The sequence below is a fragment of the Melozone crissalis genome, unplaced genomic scaffold (genome assembly GCF_028551555.1).
Source record: "Melozone crissalis strain CALT ecotype California unplaced genomic scaffold, PUWL_Pcris_2 ptg000056l_1, whole genome shotgun sequence".
Lineage (NCBI taxonomy): Eukaryota > Metazoa > Chordata > Aves > Passeriformes > Passerellidae > Melozone > Melozone crissalis.
Genome location: NW_026535834.1, coordinates 573,778 through 597,215, shown reverse-complemented (window position 1 = coordinate 597,215; position 23,438 = coordinate 573,778). Strand labels below are relative to the sequence as shown.

Genomic DNA, 23,438 nt, shown 5'->3' with positions numbered 1-23,438 from the left:
GCTTGGGAGAAGAGTGATATATAACTACTAAAGCAGTGAAGCCTAAAACTAATATAACTTTACTTTTCAGTCATCTCTGAGATAATAATGCCCTGGCACCTCTTGTCATCCCAACTGTGTGTGCTGGAGTGGTGTCAGGCCACATCACCCAGCCTGTGAAGTGGATGCAATACATCATTCCTCTTCTTACTGATCATCCTTAATATTTTAAACCAACTGAGAGATAATTTCTGAAAGATACTACATGACAGGGAGCTAAATGTTATAGTGGTGCTGCACTAAAAGGCTCTTTTCAGGAATATTTTGACTGATTGATTATGATCCCCAGCTGGGGGACAGGCTCCTGGGCATTCACTGCAGTGTCTTGGTACTCTTCCTTGCTTGCTTCAAGTGAGTCTCTTTCCCATATCTTTCTTGCAGGGAAGAACAACTTCACAGAGCAAAATTGGTGAAATGGTGGCATCCAATGGCTGGTCTCAGATGGCAGATGCCAGCTCATGCACCCTGACTGCTGTCACTGACCTTTGCTTTTTACCCCAAACCAGAAAAAACAGTATTGTGAAACATCAGAGACCTCTGAAACAAAAAAAACCATCTTTCACCACCCACACAGCACTGTCAGCTGTGCCAGATCTGCCTCCACCCCCAGTATGCGACATTCACTCCTGAGAAGCTAAGTCTGGAGAGAGTTTGGCTTTTTCATTTAGTTTGATGCTTTTGAGACAGCATTATTCACCACAGATGCATCTGCACATAGTAGCTTGGGCCATTTGGGGTAAAAGTGAGAAGAGTGTCATGGAGGGAATGTAACCCTGTGCTGGGATAGGAAGAGGGACGATGGTGTTTTTCTTCACAGAGAAACAACAAGCAGAAGGAATTAACAGGGTAATAATTGAGCTTCTTGGCACTTTCCTACAAGAGACACATATTCCACATTTAAGAACCCCGGGAGGCCTTTATTCTTTTTTTTTTTTTTTTTGGAATGTGAAATATGGCTGTAATGAACACTGGTTCTTCCACAGAAGACAGCTGGACAGCAGCAGCTCATTTTGGAAAGCACATCCCTTCCTTTTTCCTTGCTCAGCTGGCTCCAGGGTCTGCTGTGCAGCCCAGACCAAGCATCCCTCTGCCCAGGGGTACCCCTGCTCCTCACCTATCCTGGAGCCCCCTCTCCACTGGCACAGCTGTTGGGGCAGGGCTGAACCATGGCCTTGCCATAATGGGGTTAACCTTAACCTGGTTTGCTCAAGAGCAAGCAGCCAGAGAGCAGCAGCTCCCAGAGGAAGCTGGCTGTGTGCCTGGCACTCACAGGATGCCAGGCTGCAGGATCTGAGTATCCCAGGAGAGGCTGTGACAAAAGGCAGACCATTGTGCCCAGCTTTCCTCCGTGACTTCAGAGGAGCAACTTGCTTTTATGAGGAAACGGAAACCGAGCACCTTATCTAATCCCAGGGACAGGCAGCTGGGGCCTGAGGAAGGGCAGGTGCTTTGTGGAGGTCGGCCAGTAAAATCATGAGATTGAAAACCCCAGTATACATTTAAATGATGCCCTTGGGAAAATGCCACAGCTGCCTCGTGTGAGGTGCTTAGATGAGAGATGCATATGTGGTAGAGGGAAATTTCGGATGCATAAAATCTCTCACTGAGGCTTTAGTGCCTCAAATCCAGCACTCCGGGAGTGCAGCTTTAGAAGTCTCAGGCCTAGCCTGCAAAATTCAAAATCCTCTTTGTATCATTCCCACTCAGTCAATCCTAACAATAAGTGTAAGTCTCTCAGCACTGATGCCCTTCCCTGCTGCTGGGAGGGGGAATGTAGCTCACAGACCCGTGGCAGGGTGTAATCACAGGATTCCCTGCTTGCACCATGTCCCCAGAACAGGGGAGGGGAGCTCTGAAGTGTTCATGTGTTCTACACACCTAATGGGAGACTCAGATGATATTTTACTTCTCCTTCTCCATAGCAAATACAGGGAATCACCAAGCTGAGCGTTTGTGGGAATTGTCATGAGATGTATTGAAGAGTGATGCAGGGTAGAAATGCTGCCCAGGATTTCCTGCTTCAGGCTCTCAATTTATACCTGATATTTCAAAGCCATCTTTAGAAAAACACCTTATCTTGACTGTGCAGGTAACAAGTCTTCCTTAGAAAAATATTCATATTATAATTGTGAATTAAAGGTGCACTCTGTGCTTCTTTATCCGTCAGAACTTTTCCCTTGGCCTGTCACCCTTGGCCTGTCACCAGCGCCTGCTGCTCACCCAGGCTGAAATTTGTACTCATGCAACCCAAAGCAAAGAAAAAAAAAGAGACTCACTGCTGATGCTGTAAGCTCTGCTGCCAGAAAAATTAGTGTTCAAGGCTATGCCATGGCCACATTTATCAGTTTAGTAGGTCATAAACACATCTCTGTAAAGTCTTAGATTAAATCCTGTGGAGGGCAACCTAAAGGATAAATTGAATTAAATAAAATCTGATTTATACAGCTTTAGGCTGCTGAATGCTTCTTTCAGTCTTGCCTGCAGATGCTGGATGTAATGCTTGGATCCTTTGTGGATTTAACCCTGTAGTGATCCATGCCCATCAATGGGATGATGCTGGTTTACACCAGATGAGGATCTCATCTGTAGCACTGTCTGTCCACCTCACATTTGGTTTCATACTGCAGTCAGACTGTAACAGATTTCTTAAAATGCATTTAAACACTCAAGAAAATGGACTGGAGGCATGGTGCAACTTTCCCCAAGTCAAGGAGAACTTGGAGCCTCCCTCCACACGGCATATCCGATCCAGACATGTCCGTACACGAGGAGATGTGATGGCATGAACAGATCTTCAGAGCAACAGTTTTCCAAGGCAGTCCTTGATCGAGCAGAATGTGCTGAAAGGCCAGAGGGGCCACGGGAGCCACCCTGGAGGGGAGAGCATTCCATGTGCTGCGGGTCCTGGCCATGGGGTTTGGTTACCCAGTGTTTTCCTCCCCAAGCAGGTTGTGGTTTCTGGCCTCAGGTCACAGCGTCATGACCTTGTGTCATGCCAGCTCAGCCAGGTGGTTTGTGGGGGAGGAAATAAAACTTGGCTCCTACCACATCCCTGCCCAAGCTCTGCCCCCTGGTTGCTCATGGGCACTAATTATGAGGGAGGCTCTTGCTCTGCTGCTGTATAATTATGCAGAGCACAGTCCAAGCCTTAATATAGGGCTGAGGCCTTAATATAGCTCTGAGTGAACTGCTTTTGATTTTCTCCTGTTCTTTGAAAATAGATTTAATCTTGTACCAAACAGTGGAGCAGCCTCCTAGCAATAGAATCCATATGGAATATGAGGTGGACACTGTGCCTGGGCTGGAGCTGCTGCCCAGGAGCTCTTACAGGAGGTTGATGTCTTGGTGCATTTGTTGTCTTTGGGTTCTGAACTCGGGGTAGCGAGTTCAGGAAACTGCTCCTTTCTCCACAGCGGTAAAAAATCTGGGTTTGCAGAGGAGCAAGGTGGGTTTGCAGATTTTGGATCTTGTGTAGAGGCAGTGTAGGAGAAGGCAGGATGCTGACTTTGTCCTGTGTTAGAAGCAGCTGCAGATTACTGGAACATCAATTTCAGCAAAGAATGCGCCGCCCTTCCCTCCGCTGGAGCTCTCCTGGGCTTGGCACACTTGCCGCAAAATCGCCGCTCTCCTGGTGCGCCCCAGCACCCGGAGCGCCAGGATGGCCAGGATGTGCTCCTTCCTGCAGAAACCAAACAAGACCTGGCTCAGATCTGGCCAGCAAAACCAGCCCAGAGCAAGGTGGTTGTTGTGAGCAACCAGCAGCTGTGCTGGAGACAGAGCAAGGCTATAGCAAAGCGCCAGGGACCGACCCCTCACCGCGCTGGAGGAGCCACCAGGAGGGGAGTCTGCAGCCTCTGGAGGTACCAAACCAGTAAGCAGCAGCTCCTGCCACACCACACTGGTGGGACAGCCTCCTGCTGCTGGTGCTGCAGGGAATTTCCTCCTCTCTCTCCACACCCGTGATGCCCTTTGTGTGTTTTCCAGAGTGGCTGTGGACCTTTTGTGTAATGATTATTTTGAGATGAGTAATGGAAGTGCTAATATTTAGGAAGCTGATAGACACTAATTAGATTAGAGCTGGAAAGCCAGCTTGGAAACATACCCTGTTCCAGTAATCTCAGTGTATACAAATTCAGCAATGTCTCTGAGAGCTCAGGGGAAAAATTAACAGGGACCTGAACAGGAAGCAATGCAGGTCCAGCAGGTTCCGCCTCATTTTCCAAACTTCATTGTTAAAATGATGTTACTCAATCATGGAAAAGCAGAAATTAAATAAACCAAGAGGACAAACCTTAAAACCTGGGTTGGGTCTGAGCCTAATGATGAAAAAGCAGCACAAATCACAGCCTTGTAAATGACTTTTCTGACTGGAAATTTGTTTTCAAATAACCATCGTTGATGATTAGCTGTCATTTACCTCCCCCATCCTTCCCAGAACAGGCACTGCCTGTTTCAGCTTAGTCTGGCCACTGGGATTAAACCCTTATTGGGGTTTATTTATTTGGCTGGTTTTGTTTGTTTTTTTGTTTGTACCTATCATTTTTGTAAGATTGGTATGATCACCTAGGAAATTGCTCAGGAACAATTGTTCTTTACATGTCCATGTCTTGAATTTCCCTACACAGATAAGCCTGAAGAATACCTGAACCACCCAAGTTAAATCTAGTTATGAAAAATTTTGAGCCTCAGTTTTGGGGTGAGGTGAATATATTTAATGTGATCTTTTTTCTCAATATTTGAGGGTCCACTACAGTATTCTAGCAATTAGTTAAATCTTATGGATTATTTTGATTGCATAAATGTCATCCAGTGCTGAAACTTTTGGTGTTTTTTGTTCAGGTTTTTTTCTTTCTTTCTGAAATTACTCTGATGAAATGGAATTTATTGCAGTCTCTACTACTGATATTCATTCTCAGTGGTTGAAAGAAGAGCTATAGAAGAGAAGGTAACTTCTGATTTGCAGCTGCTTAGCCATGCACAGAGCTAGTCACTTTCTTTACTTTTCCAGGAGTTTTACATTTTCCAGATGCAGCCTTGGAACAGAAAATGGAAAGTACAAAAGAAAGAATTTGTAATTTATTCCAAAATTTAATGGCTGTGTTGAGGCTGTTTCAGAAATTGCAGCTGAACTGTGTCAATGGCTGCCACACTGAGGGCTGGGCCTGGCAACAGGAGACAAACTATTTGCTCCAAATCTGGACTCTGCAAATTGGCAAACAAGGCTGATGCTGGTGATGCAGGAGAAAGCAAACTGGAGCTTCACTGTGAAATAAGGTTCATTTAGAGCAATAAAATGGAATTCAGTGATAGAATGAATGGGGATGGTTCAAAACTGTGTCAGGGGAGCTCTAGACTTGACATTATGAAGCATTTTCTAAACGAGGTGCTGGAGCAGGTTTCCTAGAGAGGTAGTCAGTGTCCCAGGTCTGTCAGTGCTCAAGAGGCATTTGGGTAATTTACATTAACAGGCCTTTAATAATTTAATACATTAACTTTTGGTCAGGCCTGAAGTGATCAGGAAAGTTGGACTGGATTATCACTGCAAGTCCCTTCCTAATAGACTGAAATAGTTCTATTCTATTCTATTCTATTCTATTCTATTCTATTCTATTCTATTCCATTCCATTCCATTCCATTCCATTCCATTCTAAAATGAAAAGGCTTTGAAGGCAATTTGCATGCATTATATGATACAGCACACAGGGGAAAAAATTAAAAAGTATGCAGCCATAAAGAGAGAAAACTAAGTTGGGATTCCCTCTGTTGCTGGCATCCTGATCTCTAATGTGTGGCCACCAGCAAAGAGAAGCTGAAGAGCTCATCCCAGGCACAGGACAAGCTGGTGCTGTTTGGGATGGAGCCCAACAGTTCTGGCATCTGCCTCTTCACATACCTGATATCTGGATAGTCCTGGCACAGCTCCTTGACATATGCCTTGATCTTGTCTTTTTTCTTCTCCCCAATGATATTGGCAATGTGATAGATGACAGGGAGGAGCCAGTCAGCTTTGGAGCCCTGTGGACAAAGAATCACATGGGGATGTCAGGGACAGCAGCACCTGCTAAATGCCTTTTTCCCTGCGGGGAGAGCACGGCAGTGGGATGCACTGGAGTGACCAGGACTGGTGCAGGCAGGACAGGCTGCCTCTGGCAGGCAGCAGGGTGCTGGGTGGCAATGGCAGGGCACCCCTGGGGCTCTCCCAGACCTGACCCTGCAATTCTGATTCCCATGAGCACCCAAGCAAGGCAGACCCTGAGCAGGGCATTGTGGCTGTGGGCCAGCATGGTAGTGGATGCCAGAGACTTCACCTCCTGCTGCCTGATAGTTTCATGTGCCTCATCTCTGAGATAGGATTTAGTGCCCTGGATGCCTGACTTTCCACAAAATCCAAATAATTCAACTTTGATTTCCCTGAAAATCGCAGACTGTTGCTGTGAGAGATGGAAATGTTAAAGGTTAATAACTCAACCAACTGCAATCATTGATTGTGACCAACAGACCCCTAAACTGCAACAATCAAGTTTTGTTGCTGGATCTACAGGTGGTGATACCCTCTCTCTGCTATCTGCTTTTATCCTTTCTTTCTTTTCCTTATATATTTTCCTAAGTGATATTTTTATACTTTTATAATGTTATATTACTATAGGTAATAGCCAAAATGGCTACATACCTCCTTTCCATTGTAATCAAATTGTTTTAAAATAAACCAGCCATACACACACACACACACACACACACATACACACATCTATCTATCTATCTATCTATCTATCTATCTATCTATCTATCTCTCTCTCTACATCTATATATCTCACACCAGTCATTCAGTGTTATGCCACTCAAATCTGGCCCAAGGGATTTATTAACAGGAACCTCAGTTACCCCACCTTCATGGCTGGGTTCTAACAGTTGTCCAGTCACAAAACTCTCAGACTGCCACCATTTTCTCCCCACACCCTGCTGTACAGGGACTGTGCGCCCAGATGGAACTTCTCATGGGACTCAACTCCGTGAGCTGTATCCAGGGCAGGGACACTTTGGTGACAAAGTGCATCCCATGGCCTGAGGGAACAGGCCCAGGAAGAAGCTGCCATAGGATGAGTGTGATGAACCATGAGCACATGAACCACCCTATGCAGAACTCCCTGGGAACACATTAAAACAGCAGGTGCTGCCATCAGAGAGCTGCTGGCTGAACATGCACAAGCTGCCAATGCAGAGAGGCTGCCAGGCTGGAAACCCACACCATGAACCTGCAGTAACGACCCTGCTCACTCTCTTTTCAGCACTTCTATGTTTCTTGCAGTTTGTCCTCCTCAAGAGGTGGTCCCTGCCTGGTCTCTGTGAAGCCAAGCGGGAAAATTGCACCTCTGGGAGTGGGGCAGCCAGGGGATGCCAGGAGACAACTCCCATACCTGATCAATGAGTGCATTGTGAATGATTGCAGCTTCCTGGCTCATCTTTCTGCTCACTTGCTGACGTGTGTCCCTGTTCATTTTCCATCTGGGCTTGATGATCTGTGTGACATATTCCTTCACCACATATTTATGAACTTCATGTAGAAGGTCCTGGTTAAAAAGAAGCAAACCTCATGGAGTTTTTTGTCCATTCAAGACCAAGGCAGTGAGAGAGGGCAGGGAAAGCCCCCAGGTCTTTGGCAGTACCAGGGAGGTACAGGAAGGCAGCACAGCATCAGCACACACTCACTCATACCTGCAGCCCCCAGAGTTATAAAGAGCTACCACTGTTGCAGAGGAGTCTGAAGGTCTCACCACAGCCTGAAGATGATGGAGTGGCCCCTCAGCATTCCTGTGCCCAGGTGAGGGACTGGCTGCCTACCTGCCCCAGAGGCTCCCTCATATGCTGCAGGTGCTCGGAGAACTGCGAGACTGCCGACGCCAGAGAGTCCGGCCTTTCCGTCGCCAAAATCCAGCTCTTGCTCAGGATTTTCTTAAGGAGTGGCTGAAAAAAGACCAACTCACTGATGGCACAGGTGTGTTCAGAGTAGCTGATGATGCCCTAGCTGAAGGCACCCAGCTATTCACCTGATCTAGGCTGGAACTGAAAGCACAGAGCACCCCCTCTGCATGGAGGCACACAAGGAGCAGGCTGGGTTTCTCTCTCCACCCCAGGCAATTCACACCCATGCCTCCCCTTCCTGGGTAGGCATCCCAGTGCAGAGAGGAGAAACATCACACCCTGAGCAGGAGATGTTTTGGCATTAAAGGTTTATTTAGGATATCTCATTTCCTTGCTCTGTGCCACCTTCTGGTCCACCAACTCTATTTCTTTAGGTAAATAAATGTATTTTTCTAATGTATGGGGGAAGAAAGAGATGAGAATGTTAATCACAAGCAACTCAGGCATGACTAGAACAGGCTGTGGTGGGCAACCATGTATGCCAGTATTACATGGAAACAAAAATTCACTTGGTAGTGAATCTCTTGGAAATCAGCTCAGTAACCCATCACCTCTACAGCATTTTCCATAAGGAAATCAAGCTCTTTGTATTCACAGTCCTTCCAGGAGGCTCTCTGTACTCCTGCAGACCTGCATGAAGTCTTGCTGGGATTTTCCTTCTGCAGCTTGCTCAGATGTGGTGGTGGGGGGAATGGCAGCTGGGAGCATCTCCAGCTTTATGCCTCATGGTTAGGGATGACATGGGACTGATGGCACTGTTTCCTATCTGTCCTGGGTACAAGGTACTCTGACCAAGTGTCCTTAACAGGTTATTTTCCTTTGTTGTGTCCCTAGAGCTAATGTACCCTCATATAGAAACAGCAATATCTGCTAAAGACTTCTGGCACCTGGAAGACCCTTCCCTAAAGGTCAAATGCAAAATATCCTTTCTCTGGCATGTCCCCTTTTCTCTTCCCAGCTCTCTGTCTTTAGACTCCTGGCAGTCTCCTTCCCAATTATCTCCCCCCTTGCTGTGCTCCCAGCCTGCCTGAGAGCAGTTTAGAAATGCTTTGATTCGGCCTCTCTCAGTTCTCACGACATTTCAGCTCTCTTGCTCAATGCCTTGGCTAGGGCCTTTCCTCATCTGCTGCTTAGGCTCCAAAACAAGATCTGCAGTCACTGGAAAGTCCCCTTGGCCAGGAGGGCTTGGCTTAGGTTGGAGAAATTCCATGACTGTCCTAGTTTCTGGAAGTTATGTTTGGGGATTTAGAAAGTGAATTAGGATAAGTGAAAAGGGGTGGGACCAATGATTTGATTTCCCCCATTTCTTCTATAACACCAGCTGGAGCTAGCAGACCCCAAGTGGCTGAGAGCAGAAAGGTTCAGTCAAATTTTATCAGTTTTATCAGTTGATACAAGACCTTTAGCATTCTCATTCTGGAACAATCAGTCTTTTGTCATCATGGGAACAGCCTGGAAAAATCACCCCTACCAGAATGAATTCTGTCCTATCTGAAGAGGACTGTCCTATCTGTCTGACAGACTGTGATGGTAGATCTATGAATCAGTAAGTCAAAGTCCTGAAAAATCCAAATGATTTGATAGAAGGAAAAGTGTCCCATTGGTGGTGTTCAGTCTCCCGTGCTTCACTTCAGATAAAATTTTCCCCACTGCTTTGCCTGAGACTGGAAGCTGCTAAATATCCTTTTCTTTTGATTGCTATTAACAGCTTGAAAAATGTATCATTGCTCCTAGAAAAAAATTCCCAGGATGCTGGAAGTGTTGCTTTTTAAGGGGGATTTCCACCGGTGTTAAATACATTTTGGAGGGACCATAATGTCATGTGCTGCAAAATGAGGTTTAGCTGGTGAGACAAGGGAAGGGCAACGACCCTCAGCTGCTGCACATAACCCTTATAATAAGGAAATATTGTGGCCAAGATCCTCTTACCTGTGTTTTTGTTCTTAATTTTGTTAAAAAAATGTTTGTGAAGTTCCTTGTCAGAGTTGCCAAAATCTTCTGCAGTTCCTCAGTATTGACTTTAAACACTGTTTCCAACCCTGACCTACAGAGAGACAGAGATCACCAATGAGTTAAGGTTAAAATGTAAACTATTACATGGCCCTAAGCATGTTATCTGGATTGGCATGATGGATATTATTTTAAAATAAACTTGAGTTTCTACTACTTCCTCTTGGAAACACTTACTGAGTCAAAGTAATGGCTCTTTTTGCACAATCCTGTACACTGAAAATTAATCATAGATGAGTAACTGTGGTGAAAAACCCCCTCAGATTTCCTCATCAGGTGCAGTGACAGTGCAGCCATGCAGAGCAGTTGCGTAGGCCAGTTGCTTTTTCACTTGAGCAACATCTCTGCAAAATGATTTCCAGGTACCTGGGAGAAAACTGAGGGCTGTGGGGGGAAAGTAAATAATAAAGCCAGAGAAGGGAAAGCTGCTGACCCTGTGTGCCCCCAGAGCCTGTCTGATTCACTCCACACAATGTCCAGCAGCATCAGCTGGGATGGTAACTACAGGGATGGAAACCTGTGGAATTTCCTAAGGACAGTGCATACTTCTGCAATGTTTCACCTTACAAGAAAGAAAATTCTGAGAGGTTAATGAAATTCCTTGTGTGTGTGTGTGCTTTAGGGGCATTGTGACCTCCTGGCTCTCCTCTCACTTTCCATCCCTGTCCCACTGTAACATGCTCAGTGTTGGTGAGGAGGGGAACTGAGGCAGCACCACCACAAAAAAAAGGCATCACCTGTGATGCCTGAGCATCCCTGGATGTGCCACATCCACTGCTGTAACCACAGAGAACAGCAGGTTCCTGTCACTGCCCAGATTTATGTCTGAGGCTGCCCTGGCAGGACTGCAAGGCACCAACACCATCCCTGCATCCCAGGCTGGAGCTCAGGACTGTAACTCCAATTGAACACCTGAAATCTGGGTCCAGCATCCCAAAAATCGTGCTCTTAGGACGCCTACCTCGGCCCCACAAGTCATCACCCCGGGCTGATGAATGTTTAATTGACTCAGGAATAAACCCATCACCCAAACAATTCTAGCTCCCTGCCTGGGGCTGGCGTCTCCCTTCAGCCGCTCCCCATCGCCCCGCAGGGAAGGGGCAGCAATGTCCCGCAGGGGCAGCAGGAGGCAGGGAAAGCCATTTCCTCGGCGAGGTGAGCATTGCTGGAGACACCGTGCCATCTAGAGACGTGCTGGCGGTAGTGCTCGCTGCGGATGGAGCCGTCGGCTCCTGCGAGACAGCTCCAAATCCCCTCCGTCCCCCGGGAAATTCTTGGCATGTGCATCCCTGCCGGAGCGGTGCAGCAGCAGGGGCTGGAAATCACACCCCAATCTTTCGGGTGACCAGCGCCCACGCACTAATCCTGTGCTGTTTGGCCGGGCTGACAGACAAAAGCAGCACATCTGCATGGCAAAGATGTCCCCAGATGCTGATGAGCCCCTGGACCTCAGCACGGGGCTGATGGACCAGACCCTGAACTCACTGCACCGTCCTACTTATGGGGGAGTGCTGGATCTTTGACAATCAGCCTGAGGATACCTGTTCTTCAGAGGTATTTTCCAACATGTGGCTTGAAGTAACTAATTCATGCAAAGCCCTGGAAGTTCCAGATGCCAGCAGCAATGGCAGGCATTTATTTTTGGGTTGAGTGCTTTCATGGAATCTCCTCCAGCCCAGTGCCAAAGGCAGCCTTGAGGCCATGTTTCTGAGTTTTTTCTGCTAACCTCCAAAACAGAAAAAAAAAAAAAAAGGAAAAAAAAACTCCCCTGAGGATGAAAAAGATGCTCTGAAAATGAGTTCAAAACTCTCTTGCAAGCACTGCATCCATCCATATTTCTGTCTCTTCACCCTTGTTGCTTTTATTTGCATTCCTTGGGGGAAATCCTCCCATGAAATTAGAAGGGCTGGAGGCTGAGCACCCACCAGGGCACCTCAGGGACAGCTTGGTCTTTCCTTTCCAGATTGTGCCACCCCCCAGACCCCAGAAACCCCAGTGGCTCGGGTGGAGCAGACTTACACCAGGTCATGGAAGCTGTTGATGTAGGCAACAAGGTGGGGCACAAAGCTGGGGCTGTCCTGGGCAGAGCTCCACGCCATGAACTCCTGCTCAAACCTGTAGGAAAATACAGCCAGGTATCACTAACGGTGGGGCACCGAGAATGCCTCATCTTCTGTGTATGTGGTGGTGTCAGGAGACACCTGTGGCTGGCCCAACCTGTCCCCTCTGTGTGCAGACAAGCTTTTTCCAGCTGTCATAACAAGTGTGTGCAGTGGAGGGAATAGATGGCAGATAATTGTGGGTTTAGGATGTGCTCGCTTGAGCAGGTACGCAGCGCGTCTGGAGAGATGCCAGGGACGTTGGGAGGCCAAATCTCTGACTTTTCCTCATGCTGAGGGTTTAATTGCAGGTGTGCTACACAGGCTTTCATTTTGCTGGCTTTTGGGGCAATATATTATGTGCCTTTTGAGAATGCAGGGCTGATTTTCTAACAGAAGATGTATAGGAATAGGGCAGCACACCTACCTTCCCTCCCCCCAGAACCTCACTGTGGTTTTTAGGTAGTTGTTTTTTTTTTGCAGCCCCCATTTCATGGGGTTAACAGATGTTTCACAGCAGATCCACACTGAAGGCAGGAGGCTGTGTGCTCAGGCAGCCTTTGCCTGGTGGTCCCATTCTTTGTCAGGGTATGAGCTGGCCCCAGCCTCTTGCATCTCAGGTTTTTTAAGTGAAAGCTTAAGTTTTAGTGTTCCCTTAATCTGAGAGCCCTAGTTCCTCCAGCTTGCATTTTACGCAGTTTTTGGTTTGAAAAAAAAAAAATAAAAGGAAAAAATTAAGGGAAAAAATTAAAAAGAGAACAAATAAAAGGGAAAAGAAGAACAAAAGAAAAAAAGAAAAAAGCATTCTTTCAGCAATTTTCATTTGGACACTGTGTAGATTTTAAGGGGCTTGGGAGGCAGCCCAGCTGTGTGTTTTGCCAGGGTATACAGAGAGGGTCTCATCAGCCCTTTTTTATGTCCATAGCCAGAGAAAATAACTCAGCAGGACTCATCCCAGGGTACCCTTTTGGGCAAACAGGCTTTTGGTCTGAGGGGTCCATAAACACGGCTTGCTCATGACTGAAGCTGCAAGTGATCAGTATCCAATGTCACAAAAGTCCTGGGTGATGGGACTGCAGTGATCCCATCCCTTTCTAGGTAGCAGCTATTTCCCAGACCTTTGGCATTAGATTTTTGGACTCACAGAGTCCCACCTGGGTCTGTTTATGACTCCCTCCAAGCTGTTTTGCAGCTTGCTTTTTACTGGGTTCACTGTGATCTCTAATTTTCCCAGGAGCAGCCTTGTACCTGCTCAGTGCCAGTGTCTGGTCCAGTGCCTGGACCTCCTGCCTGATTTTTTACCAGTGTGGGACTCATTTAGAAAGAAAGTACTGCCCAGAGCAGTGATGACCTTGGTATGAATTCAAGCAGCTCTGCCATGCACAACTCAAGCATTTTTGTTTCCAGGCCTCCACTGATAGTTCCAGATGACTTCACGTGCTCCCCAATGATCTAGAAAAGGGAATGAAGAAACTCCAGTGAGTGGGACAAGCACTGGTGAAACATCCTTCCCAAGGATCTCAGGCAGCTTTGGCTGGTAAGAGTGGCTCACCTAGCAAAGGGGCAAACAGCCAACTTGTTGCCAGGAGGTTTTCATTAATCTCTGGCAGTTTTAAAAGTTATAATGCAGAATGGGCCAAGAAGCACCAAATTATTTGTGATGTCATCATTCACCCCTAATGGCCTCATGCCCTTCTGCTGTCTGAGTGTGATTAGAGGCAATGTTGGCTGTAGCTCTGGGGTGTCCTGGTGTCATCCTCCTCTTTTGGGGGAAATTGCTGGACTTCCCCCAACCCTAAGCCCAAGGGCAGCTGAGCTGTCCCGTGTGTGACTCCATGATAAGGGTGTCTGTAAGCCCCATCCCTGAGGGCCCACACAAGCCCCCTTCTCAGGAGTGATACCAGGGCAGCACAGAGGGTCAGGCATCACCCTGAACTCTTGTTTGCACTGGAACTCCTCCCACATTCCCATTCCCACAACCTCAGCTGCACTTCTGGACTGAGGTGTGCTGCAGCCCTACTCTGGTACTTCCCGTGGCTCCCTATCCATCTGCTAAATGATTTCAGACCTGCCTTCCCTGTGATCACATAATGTGTCATATTCCTCTATGGAAAAAAGAGTCACATCAGTGGGCAAAACTCTTTGATTTTCTTTCTTTCTCTGTCCCTCTCTTTTTCTGTTAGTATTATTTAATTGAAGTGACTCAACCAATTGAGTGATGAGAATTAATCCAAACCCCTCCTGCCTTTATTACCCTGTAGTCCCTAAGCTAGTAGGAGCTTTTGTTTTTTGTACTGTTTAAATTGGAGTGGCTGTCACTGCCTACAGCCTTTCCCCAGCTTCCACAGCCCTGGGACAAAGTTGCTCTTTAAGCCAAAGGTTTTTTCAAAGAAACCTTTTCTTTCCACCTTTTTTCCAATTCTCTTTCTTCTTCCTAATCAAAGAGGTTTAGGGACTTTAAAATCAGTTGCCTATTATGTTGCTGACACAATTGACAGCAGGTTTAATTTGCAGCTAGAAGGCAAGCGGGAGAGCTAAAAGTTGTAATAAATGGCATTTTCTGCTCTAATGTATTCTGCCAGTGTGTGACTTACATAAATTATCGCAGGAGTCGGTACCTCTACCCCAGAAGGAAACGATTCAGTTTCCCTGGAGCCTCAGAGACACCTCCCCCCATCCCCCAGCTAATTAAATACCGTTTGAATATCAAAAGAGACTGAGGCGTGGTAGAGGTTTTCCTCCTCTTCTAAATGAACTTCCTTCTCCCACTTCTCCGTGACCTCCAGTCTCAGGATGTTTCCAAAACAACTTTTGATTTTCTCCTAAATGTTAAACATAGGAAGGAAACATGCAGCTCAGGATAATGGAGCAAACACAAGTGCAGCACCTCGCTGCATTTTGCTCCATGAGCACGCACGGCATGATAAGGTGAGCAGAGCCACAGGCCTTGCTCCAGACATCAGGAGAAACCAGGAACTGTGCTCTGTGTGTGCAAGGTCCTCCCAAATCAAAGGAGAGTCTTTTTCCTGGCAGGGAAACAGTGGATCAGCTGTTTGTTTGATTGCAAAGTCCTCCAGCACATGGAATGCACCAGGTCAGGATTAAAGGTCAAACCAGTCCTTTCCAGGGTACAGCCACTCAGGTAAGCAGCAGCACTGCTCAGTCCTGGCTGATAAATCAATCTTGTTGCTGGTGAAACAAAAGTGATCTTTCACCAGCATGGTGGAGCAATACTGATTTCATTCAGCTGGGTACCTTGAGCTCACCTTGAGCTGTGCCTTGATTCAGAAATGATTTGCAACAAAATGTCTGAGCCCAGCAAAGACCCAGGAAAGTCTTACACAGGGCGCCAGGCAAGGACTGCAGAAAGACAATGGGGAAGGGGCTTCATCAGAGACACAAACATGAGTGTGTTCTCTGGTGGGAATGCCCAAAGTCTGCCAATAGCACACCTCAGCTGGGCTGGAGGAGATCCTACACAGGGACAAGCTGCTAGAATGCCTTAGCCCCTGACTTTGCAATGCAAAGTACAATCTGCTGAAGCCCAGCAATGACCTTTCAGAACGTGTCTGCCGTACTGAGTGGGTCTGGTACAGTCCTGTTGGCTCTGCTTGGGTCCCCAAGGTGGCACTCAGGAGTTTTTTGCTTTAGAGTACAGGCCACTCTGTGGGGCCAGTAGGACTCAGCACCTGGTGGGGCTGGAAATCACAATGTAGTCATCCAAGACCTCTGTCTGGGAGGCTGGGGCTCCTGTACCTTCCCTGGGGAGCACATGGGGTCAAAACTCTCACCTTTGCAGAAGCAATGTAGTCATTTTTCAGTTTATCCCAATCAGCTGGTGTTAACAGCAAGGACAGGTTTTCTGTCTTAACCTCTGGTTTGAGCTCAGGATGACCCAGAAAGAATTCACTGGAAAGAATCAAATGAAAAATTGTAATGCCTCAGAGTGTGAATAAACTGATAGAATATTCATGCAGCATGAGCTACATAATTACTAAGCCATGAGAAATATACTTAAAGCTTAAATTGTGCCGCTTGTTTTCAAGGTTTAACAAGAAAATCTTTCCTTTCTATTCAAAATCCTAATTATTCAAACCCAAAATGATCTAAGGTTCCAGCCCACTTCAGAAATCATGAGACTTCTGAGTTGTTTGGACATGAAAAGTGCTATGAGAATTTACTTTTTAAAATAAACAACGTGAAGCTGACTCATTTGACTAGAAGCTTGCAAAATGCTTTTCAGGGTAATTCCTGTAGTAGTGCATTGCTCTGGAGTTAGCCCATCTCCTGCCTCCCCTGCAGTGTCACATCACAGCTCATGGCAGCCTGTGTTTGTCCCTGTGTGCTGTCCTGATCCAGGGGAGGTGGCAGAGCAGGACCTGGAGGGCACTGCCATGCCTGGGACACGAGCCATGCTCCCCTGCAGATGGAAGTGGTGGGTGGACGTGCAGCTACAGAGTCTGACTCCAAAGAGGGCTCCAAAGCTGACACCAGACTTTGCTGCTCACTTTCCTCTGGACTTACATGTAATCAGGCCAGCTGATTAGCACAGGAGCAGGGGAAGGGAGGGAGTGCCTGTGTTCCTCCCTCTGGGGCAAGAAAAATGTTATTAGCCTGTACAATTGAATGTGCTGCTCCTGCAACCTGCCACAGACTGTGTAGGTACTGCATCTTGCAGGGCAGTGAAGGTGGAAACGAGAAAGAAGAAAATATTCATGCCCTTGATGAAGGTGGGGCCTAAATTTTGAGCAGTCATCTTGTTAATCGAGGAACACGCCTGCAATGTCCTTCACACAGCCTGCACACTTGCTCAGCCACCAAAAAGGGTTCCCATTGCCACACCAGCACTGTGCCCACAGCTGGGTTCAGATACAAGTGAGGACTGTAGTGTACAAGGTCAGGCTGCTGCAGAGTGACTGCTCAGCATAAAATAAGTTCAGCCTGCTGGTAGTGTCCTGGAGTCAATGGTTCCGTGGTCATAGTTCAGATTTCCCAGAAAGGAACATCTCCACACGTGGAGCATTGCACAACCCAGCTGCTGCCAGAGCCTGCTGCTCCTTTTAAAGGAGAACACAGATTTAAATATGGACTCTCCACCACAACTGAAAGGACAAATATGTACTCAAGGGGCCTATTCACACTTCTCCCACCTCTTTCTTTCTTTTTTTTTTCCCCCATTTGTTTGAATTGGAGTTTGAATTGAGTTTGGGTCAGTCAATCTCTTCCTTTTTGATTATTGATTCCAAGAGACAATGAAGTTTTTTTGAATGGGAAAATCATATGGAAATAGCCCAGAACAGCCAGGTGACTGCAAGCAGTGCCCAAAACAACTGCAAACTCTCAATAAACCCTTTCACAGCAATTATGGCAGGGGCACTTTTCTTTGGTACAGAACCTGGCTGCTGAAGCTAATTTTTCTCTTTCTGTCCTGCAATGCCAGGGTGAGGTCATGCAGGAATTTCCCTTCAGATGAGATCTGCAGGGATTTGTGATGCTGAGGGGGTTACACACATCATTATGGTCACCACACTCTAGGTGGCTTTTAAGAGCAACTGGGTTAAGCTCACAGAAGAAACCTCTTGAGGGCTGTTCAAAACCAAGACCACCTGCAATGGAAATATTTCTTACCCAAAAGCTACCCCAGGCTAGGGGTGTTCTGGGCAACAGTGTGCTGCTGCTTGCCCTGCTCTGTCATTGCCTTCTTTCTGACCAGTTTGACCCACTGTTTGGCTCAGTGCTGATACTCCTGCCTTCACTCCTTCTTTGTTTTATTTGAGGGCTGCCAATGGCTTTGTGTTTCTCCCTTCCTTGAACATCTGGTTCAGGCCATACCTGGAGCCCAGCTACCAGGACAGACACAACTTTGCTTTGGCAGAGCTGTTTTCCCATTCTTATTTTCCAGACCCCTGAACTGCAAGGAGCTATGTCTTAAACCCCTCCCATTCAACCAACAGACACATCTGAGACAGAGCCTTTGTTTTCATGTGTCTAATTACCTCAATGATGTCTTGACTCCTTTTAGAGGACTCTGACCCCTTGCATGGGGGTTAATGTGGCCCGTTTCCAAATGTATCACACTTTTAATTAAACAGGAAGAAGACATCCCCCACAGGCCCCTGCCTGTGCCTGGAAAAGTCACTGAACAGCTGTTGGATCTTGCAAAATATATGCAGAAAGGAGCACGTTTATCAGAGCAGGTTTATCAAATGCTGGGAGGAGCTTGCGGGCACACGGGAACAGCAAGTGGGAGAGGGAGGGGAAAATGGGGTGATGTAGATCTGTAAAAAGCAGCAAGTGCTTTATCCACAGACCTTTGTCCCCACCTATTAACAGATTTGCTATCTGGCTCCACTGTAGTCACTGCATCCCTCTTGCTTGCTTGGAAAACTGAGAACAGCCTGGTGCTTTTGTAGTACCCCACAGCCCCATGGCTCCCCAGAGGAGGCAGAGGCATTGTGGCAAACACAGCAGCTCACCTGTGGTAGGTGTTGGCCACCCAGTTAAGCAAGGTGTAGAGCTCATGGAAGTCCAATGGTCCCTGGGAGAGTTCTTGCAAATGTGAGGCAACGGCATTGTGAAAAGCTCCCACATATGTGTCACACACCTGGTACTCCTCTGGATAGCATTTTTTCACTGATGACTTGATTTTCAGTAAATCTTCCCTCAGGTGTTCCTGGAGGAAATGTAAGTGGAAATCAAGCCAAGTTTCTTCTTCCCTTGATGCCATGGGTGCCTTCAGGACTCTTTTTCTTGCACTCTCATTGACAGCTTCCCTCCATTGCTCCCTCCACTTTCTGGGCCTGCCCAGCAAATCTGAGCCAGGACGAGCAGCACTGTCTGTGCTGGAATGAGCTGCTTCTTCAAGGGCAATTAAAGTCACCATGGAGGTCAGCATGGTATGCTGTAAAGTGGGATCCTCCAGTGTTTCCTCCACTATGGACTTGATTGCATTTGTGATGGAGTTATAAAGCAAATCCACATCCTTGGATTTCCGTACAAGCTCCTGGGGGTTATCTCTGTATTTCTCAGAATCCCGCTCAGAGATGGTCTCATCTTCCATTAGCTTGATACTTGCAAATGCTTGCAAAAGTTGTCTTTTCTGAATGAGTTCATTGATTTCCATTACTGCAGAAACAGGGGGAAGGGGTTGGGACAAAGCAGGCATTAGGTTACTGACAGGTTGGTAACAAGATGCCTGACAGGGAGACTTCCAGGGGGCTGTTCAGAGTAGTCAGGTCCCAGCAGTGCCTCTGAGACTGCCCCCAGGCCTCCCTGATCTCCTCAGCTCCTCTTGGACACAGGAGAGGAAAACAGGAGGAAAGCAATCACTGCAAATTGAGCCACATCCCTAAACAGCTGGTTACAGAAACAGGAAACATCAAAAAACCTGCTGACAGCTCTTCAGGAAGGCCTCAAGCAATGGCTGGTGAGGCTGCACAGAGGGACACTGGAGGCTAAGGCTGCATAAAACTCTGCCCCTCTGGGTCTGTCCTTCTGCTGGTGTGGAGATGAGGTGGAACTGGCAGCAGGAATGGTTCAGGATATGCCTTACCAGCAGGATTTCCTTTAGCATGGGTGTCCTTGTTTTCCTGCATCCCACTGTGCTCAGCACAGCTCTGCTGCTGTGTTGGCCATGGTGGTGTAGGCCAGCTCAGGCACCTCTGAGCATTTCAGTGTGCTGCCCAAGAGGGCAGGGAGAGTGCCCAGGTTCTGGCAGGGACAGTGGGAGGGAGCACAGCAGGACAGACCCCTTTGGGTGTCCTGAACTCTTGGGTCAGGTCTCTCTCTCCGTGGTTATGTGTGTCCCAGCCTACCCACAAGCATGTCCTCAGAGACACCAGGGCCCTGAGAGAGCCTCCTGTCTGTGAGCCCACAGTCAGGTGCCAAGCACTGCCTCACACCAGTGATGGCTTTTTTCCCAAGTGCTGAGCACTGCTGTCCCTCAGTGTTTTGGGGAGTTGTGAGCATTGTAGGGGCATCTAAAGCTGTGGTGCTCCTGGTACTCAGGTCTCACTTGGGTTTCTCCACCTCCTTTGCTTTTGGCACTCACTGCCAGAACGGGCTGGTGTTGGCTGAGGAGAAGTCACCCAATACTGCTCCTCCCAAAGTGGCTGAGGTCTACTGAGTTTCCCACTTGTTTTGTAAAGTCCTGCTCATGCAAGAACCACTGCCTATTTGCCAGTAAGATAAGAAGTATTTGCCATGTGTTGAGGAGATCCAAGAGCACTGTTAGCTTTTGAGAGACCCCAGGAAGCTCTCACCCTCTCCACCTCCCTAACAGATGCTTTGAACAGGAGATCCCACTCTGACACTGGGCATAAGACAAATACTAAAGAGAAGGGAAAGGGTGTCCCTTACGCACGTGTGGCCACTGCTTCTGGGACATACACAGACAAAATGACGCAGAAAAATTGGAGAGCAAGTGAGACCTGAGTACCAGGAGCACCACAGCTTTAGATGCCCCTACAATGCTCACAACTCCCCAAAACACTGAGGGACAGCAGTGCTCAGCACTTGGGAAAAAACCATCACTGGTGTGAGGCAGTGCTTGGCACCTGACTGTGGGCTCACAGACAGGAGGCTCTCTCAGGGCCCTGGTGTCTCTGAGGACATGCTTGTGGGTAGGCTGGGACACACATAACCATGGAGAGACCTGACCCAAGAGTTCAGGACACCCAAACTGGCTCATAGCACATAATTTCTGCCCCTAGGCTTGTCTGCACACAGGTTTTGTGCCATATGTACCAAGTAATCTTTGTAGCATAAGAGTATTTTTATGAAGACAGAAATATGCCAAATAACCAAACTACTGATGCATCACAGAACACATAGATCTTTGAGTGCCTACATGGTGCTACAGTTGCTTCTGCACTCACAAAGGAGGGAAATTCTACCAATTAACTTAGTCTCTTCTAGATAAATTAATATAAAACCTGTGTTTACACAAATGCTTGCAGTGAGAGACTAGAGAAATACATTCTGTTCTGTTTATCAAAGTGAGAAAACACCATTTAATCACCATCTAGGATAATTATTCAGGGAGGTGATGTTGGGTCCTAAATGGATCTTTAATTCAGCAATACAAGATCAGCCAGCTGGTGGTTGAAGGAAGACAATTGAAAGGCAATTAACTATTATGCAGCTTAATGGTGCACGTGGTGGAATCTCCATCACTTGCCATATTATCTCAGGATGGGCTTTGTTTCTGACAGAGCTGCTCTAGTCCAGGCCAAACACAAGCTATTGGGCAGAGAATGGGCTTTATTCGTGCAATTTCTCAGCTTGTTTATTTCAGGAGATCAGGAAGCTTGTGATAACATTTTCTGCCACTCCTCATCTCTGACCCTTGGAGATCAGACTAGCCAGGTTTATGAGATGGGCTCAGATCCAGTTTACCAAGCTCACAATGTATCAATGTAAAGCAGTAAATCTCTTCCCAGCACAGTAGAGCACATTACAGCAGTGAGGCAGTGTCAGCCCATCTGATTCCTGTGGCACTCTATGCAGCGCACCAAGAATTTCTTTCTAGAAATTTAGGCTGAGGAAAGGCCAGGTCATGTTTCACCTCAGTCTATCTCCAGGTGAATGCATTGTAGCACCTCTGCCTTGAGAAGGTGGAGGGACAGCAGTGCTCAAAGTCATTGCAGTCTGCTCACACCTGGGGAAAGGTGAAAGCTGTGCTAAAGAGAATTCTTATAATTTGTCTGAGACCCATCTATAAAATTCTGACAAAACACATGAGAGTAACCAGCCTGAGGAAGACCAAAATCAAATACTTGCAACACTGCTGTTGTGAGGACAGGTGGAAAGTCAATGCAAGAAAGCAAAATATCTGTGGAAGTCTATTTGCAAGACAATCTCTAAGATGAGGAACCAACGTGGAGCTTCCAAGCCAAATCAGAGCCAAACCATCTTTCTTCCCCTCTAGGCCTTGCAGCATCCTACAGAGCACAGTTGGAGGACCATCAGTCTGAGAGCTGAAGAGCAGAAATTGTCCAGGACAGCAATGCAGGCAATAGCACACTGCACTTGTAGGCATTGTCAGACCAGCAGTTCCCAAGCTGTGCTCAGCAGCCTGGGGACTGATCTGTGAGATGGGCAATACCACACTGACAGGTTGAGAGGCTGGCTGCTGATATGGCTGAACTAATGCAGGGGAGGCCACAGAGCAGCATGTTCAGTGACAGAGCCTGGCCCAGGCTGGGCTGGGTGACACACCAACATGCAAGGGGTGCCCAGCTCTTTAGCACCTCTGTTGGGCCTGAGCCTTGCACACTGTAAATTAATGTTACATGTATCCTGCCAGGAAAATGGCACTGCTGGTTTTGTGTCTTACCTGAAAGAGGTTTTGCTTCAATGGGCTCACATATTTCACCAGCCTTCTCCATGCTATTACAGATTGTGGGTTTGTTCTCCTCATAGCTCCTGAGTGTTTGCAGAAGCCTTTTTGCATTCCAAGTGCCACTATCTTCCTTCCCTTTCTCTTTCTTCAGACTCCGTCTTGATTTCCGGATACTTAACATGGTTTTAATGCCTCTTTCAAAGAACCCACTGTCCCTGCTCTGCCAGTCTGAGCTGCTCAGTTCAGAAGTGACCTCCATCTTTTCCTCCCCTGGACTCTTGAGTGGAGAGGCTGGTTCTGAGGTCACACTCCTTGTGTCTAACTCCATATTTCTATTTATCTGGTCCTTCAACAGGAGCTTTACCAAGCAGGTTGATGGCAATCACTGAAATGCATAAAACAGCAGAATTAGAGATGTCCTTAACAGGGTATTAGTGTGTCTCCAAAGTCAGTCCTGGACTGAAAATCTGGGCCATTCCTTTCCTGTGCCTAAATACAAGGACAGAGCAAGATGTTGTAGCCTGTAGCTGCTGAAACAATTTCTCTACCCACAGACAGCAGATGCTGGCCTCACCTGGTGCTCTGGAAAGCTTCACTTAACTCCATAAAACAGGCAAGTGTCACCTATTTCTCCAGCACCAAGGAATCATGAGATAGCAGAGATGTTGAAATTTGTGTAAACATACCATTTCAGTGAGTAACCAGATATGGTTTTACTTTCCATTCTTCTAGGTGGATTTCCAGCCATGCAGGAATAATAATCTTCCTGAATCTCACTGGGTTGTTGCCACTTTCTGATGTGAATATGGGTTTTGTTGCTACTTCTGCCCTGCTCAAACCCTGCTGCTGGAGGTGGCCCAGGGGTGAGTGGTTCCCAGCAGGTGGCTGAGCTCTGCTCTAGCCCCTTCCACCAAAGCCACAGCTGTCTCTGCACTCTGAATCGTCATGGCTACAGCACAGGAGGCAGTACAAGGCAGGAAGGGTTCACATCACTCATCCTGCCTCAGAGCACTGCATCCCAGTGTGCC

General features: G+C 47.3%; 2 protein-coding genes across 2 annotated transcripts in view; both read right to left on the bottom strand.

Annotated features, from left to right (window-relative positions):
• TNFAIP2 (TNF alpha induced protein 2) overlaps positions 1-23,438 on the bottom strand; it is a 121,255-nt gene that overhangs the window by 28,269 nt on the left and 69,548 nt on the right. The gene's annotated exons all lie outside the window — the stretch shown is intronic.
• On the bottom strand, positions 3,556-22,738 carry EXOC3L4 (exocyst complex component 3 like 4). The gene is made up of 11 exons (XM_054286734.1): positions 22,405-22,738; positions 18,545-19,193; positions 15,860-15,977; positions 14,765-14,890; positions 13,420-13,520; positions 11,989-12,084; positions 9,889-10,003; positions 7,879-8,001; positions 7,455-7,607; positions 5,933-6,054; positions 3,556-3,718 (listed from the first exon to the last, which is right to left on the bottom strand). Exons 1-11 carry the CDS (start codon positions 22,736-22,738, stop codon positions 3,556-3,558), a joined length of 2,100 nt encoding a protein of 699 aa, XP_054142709.1.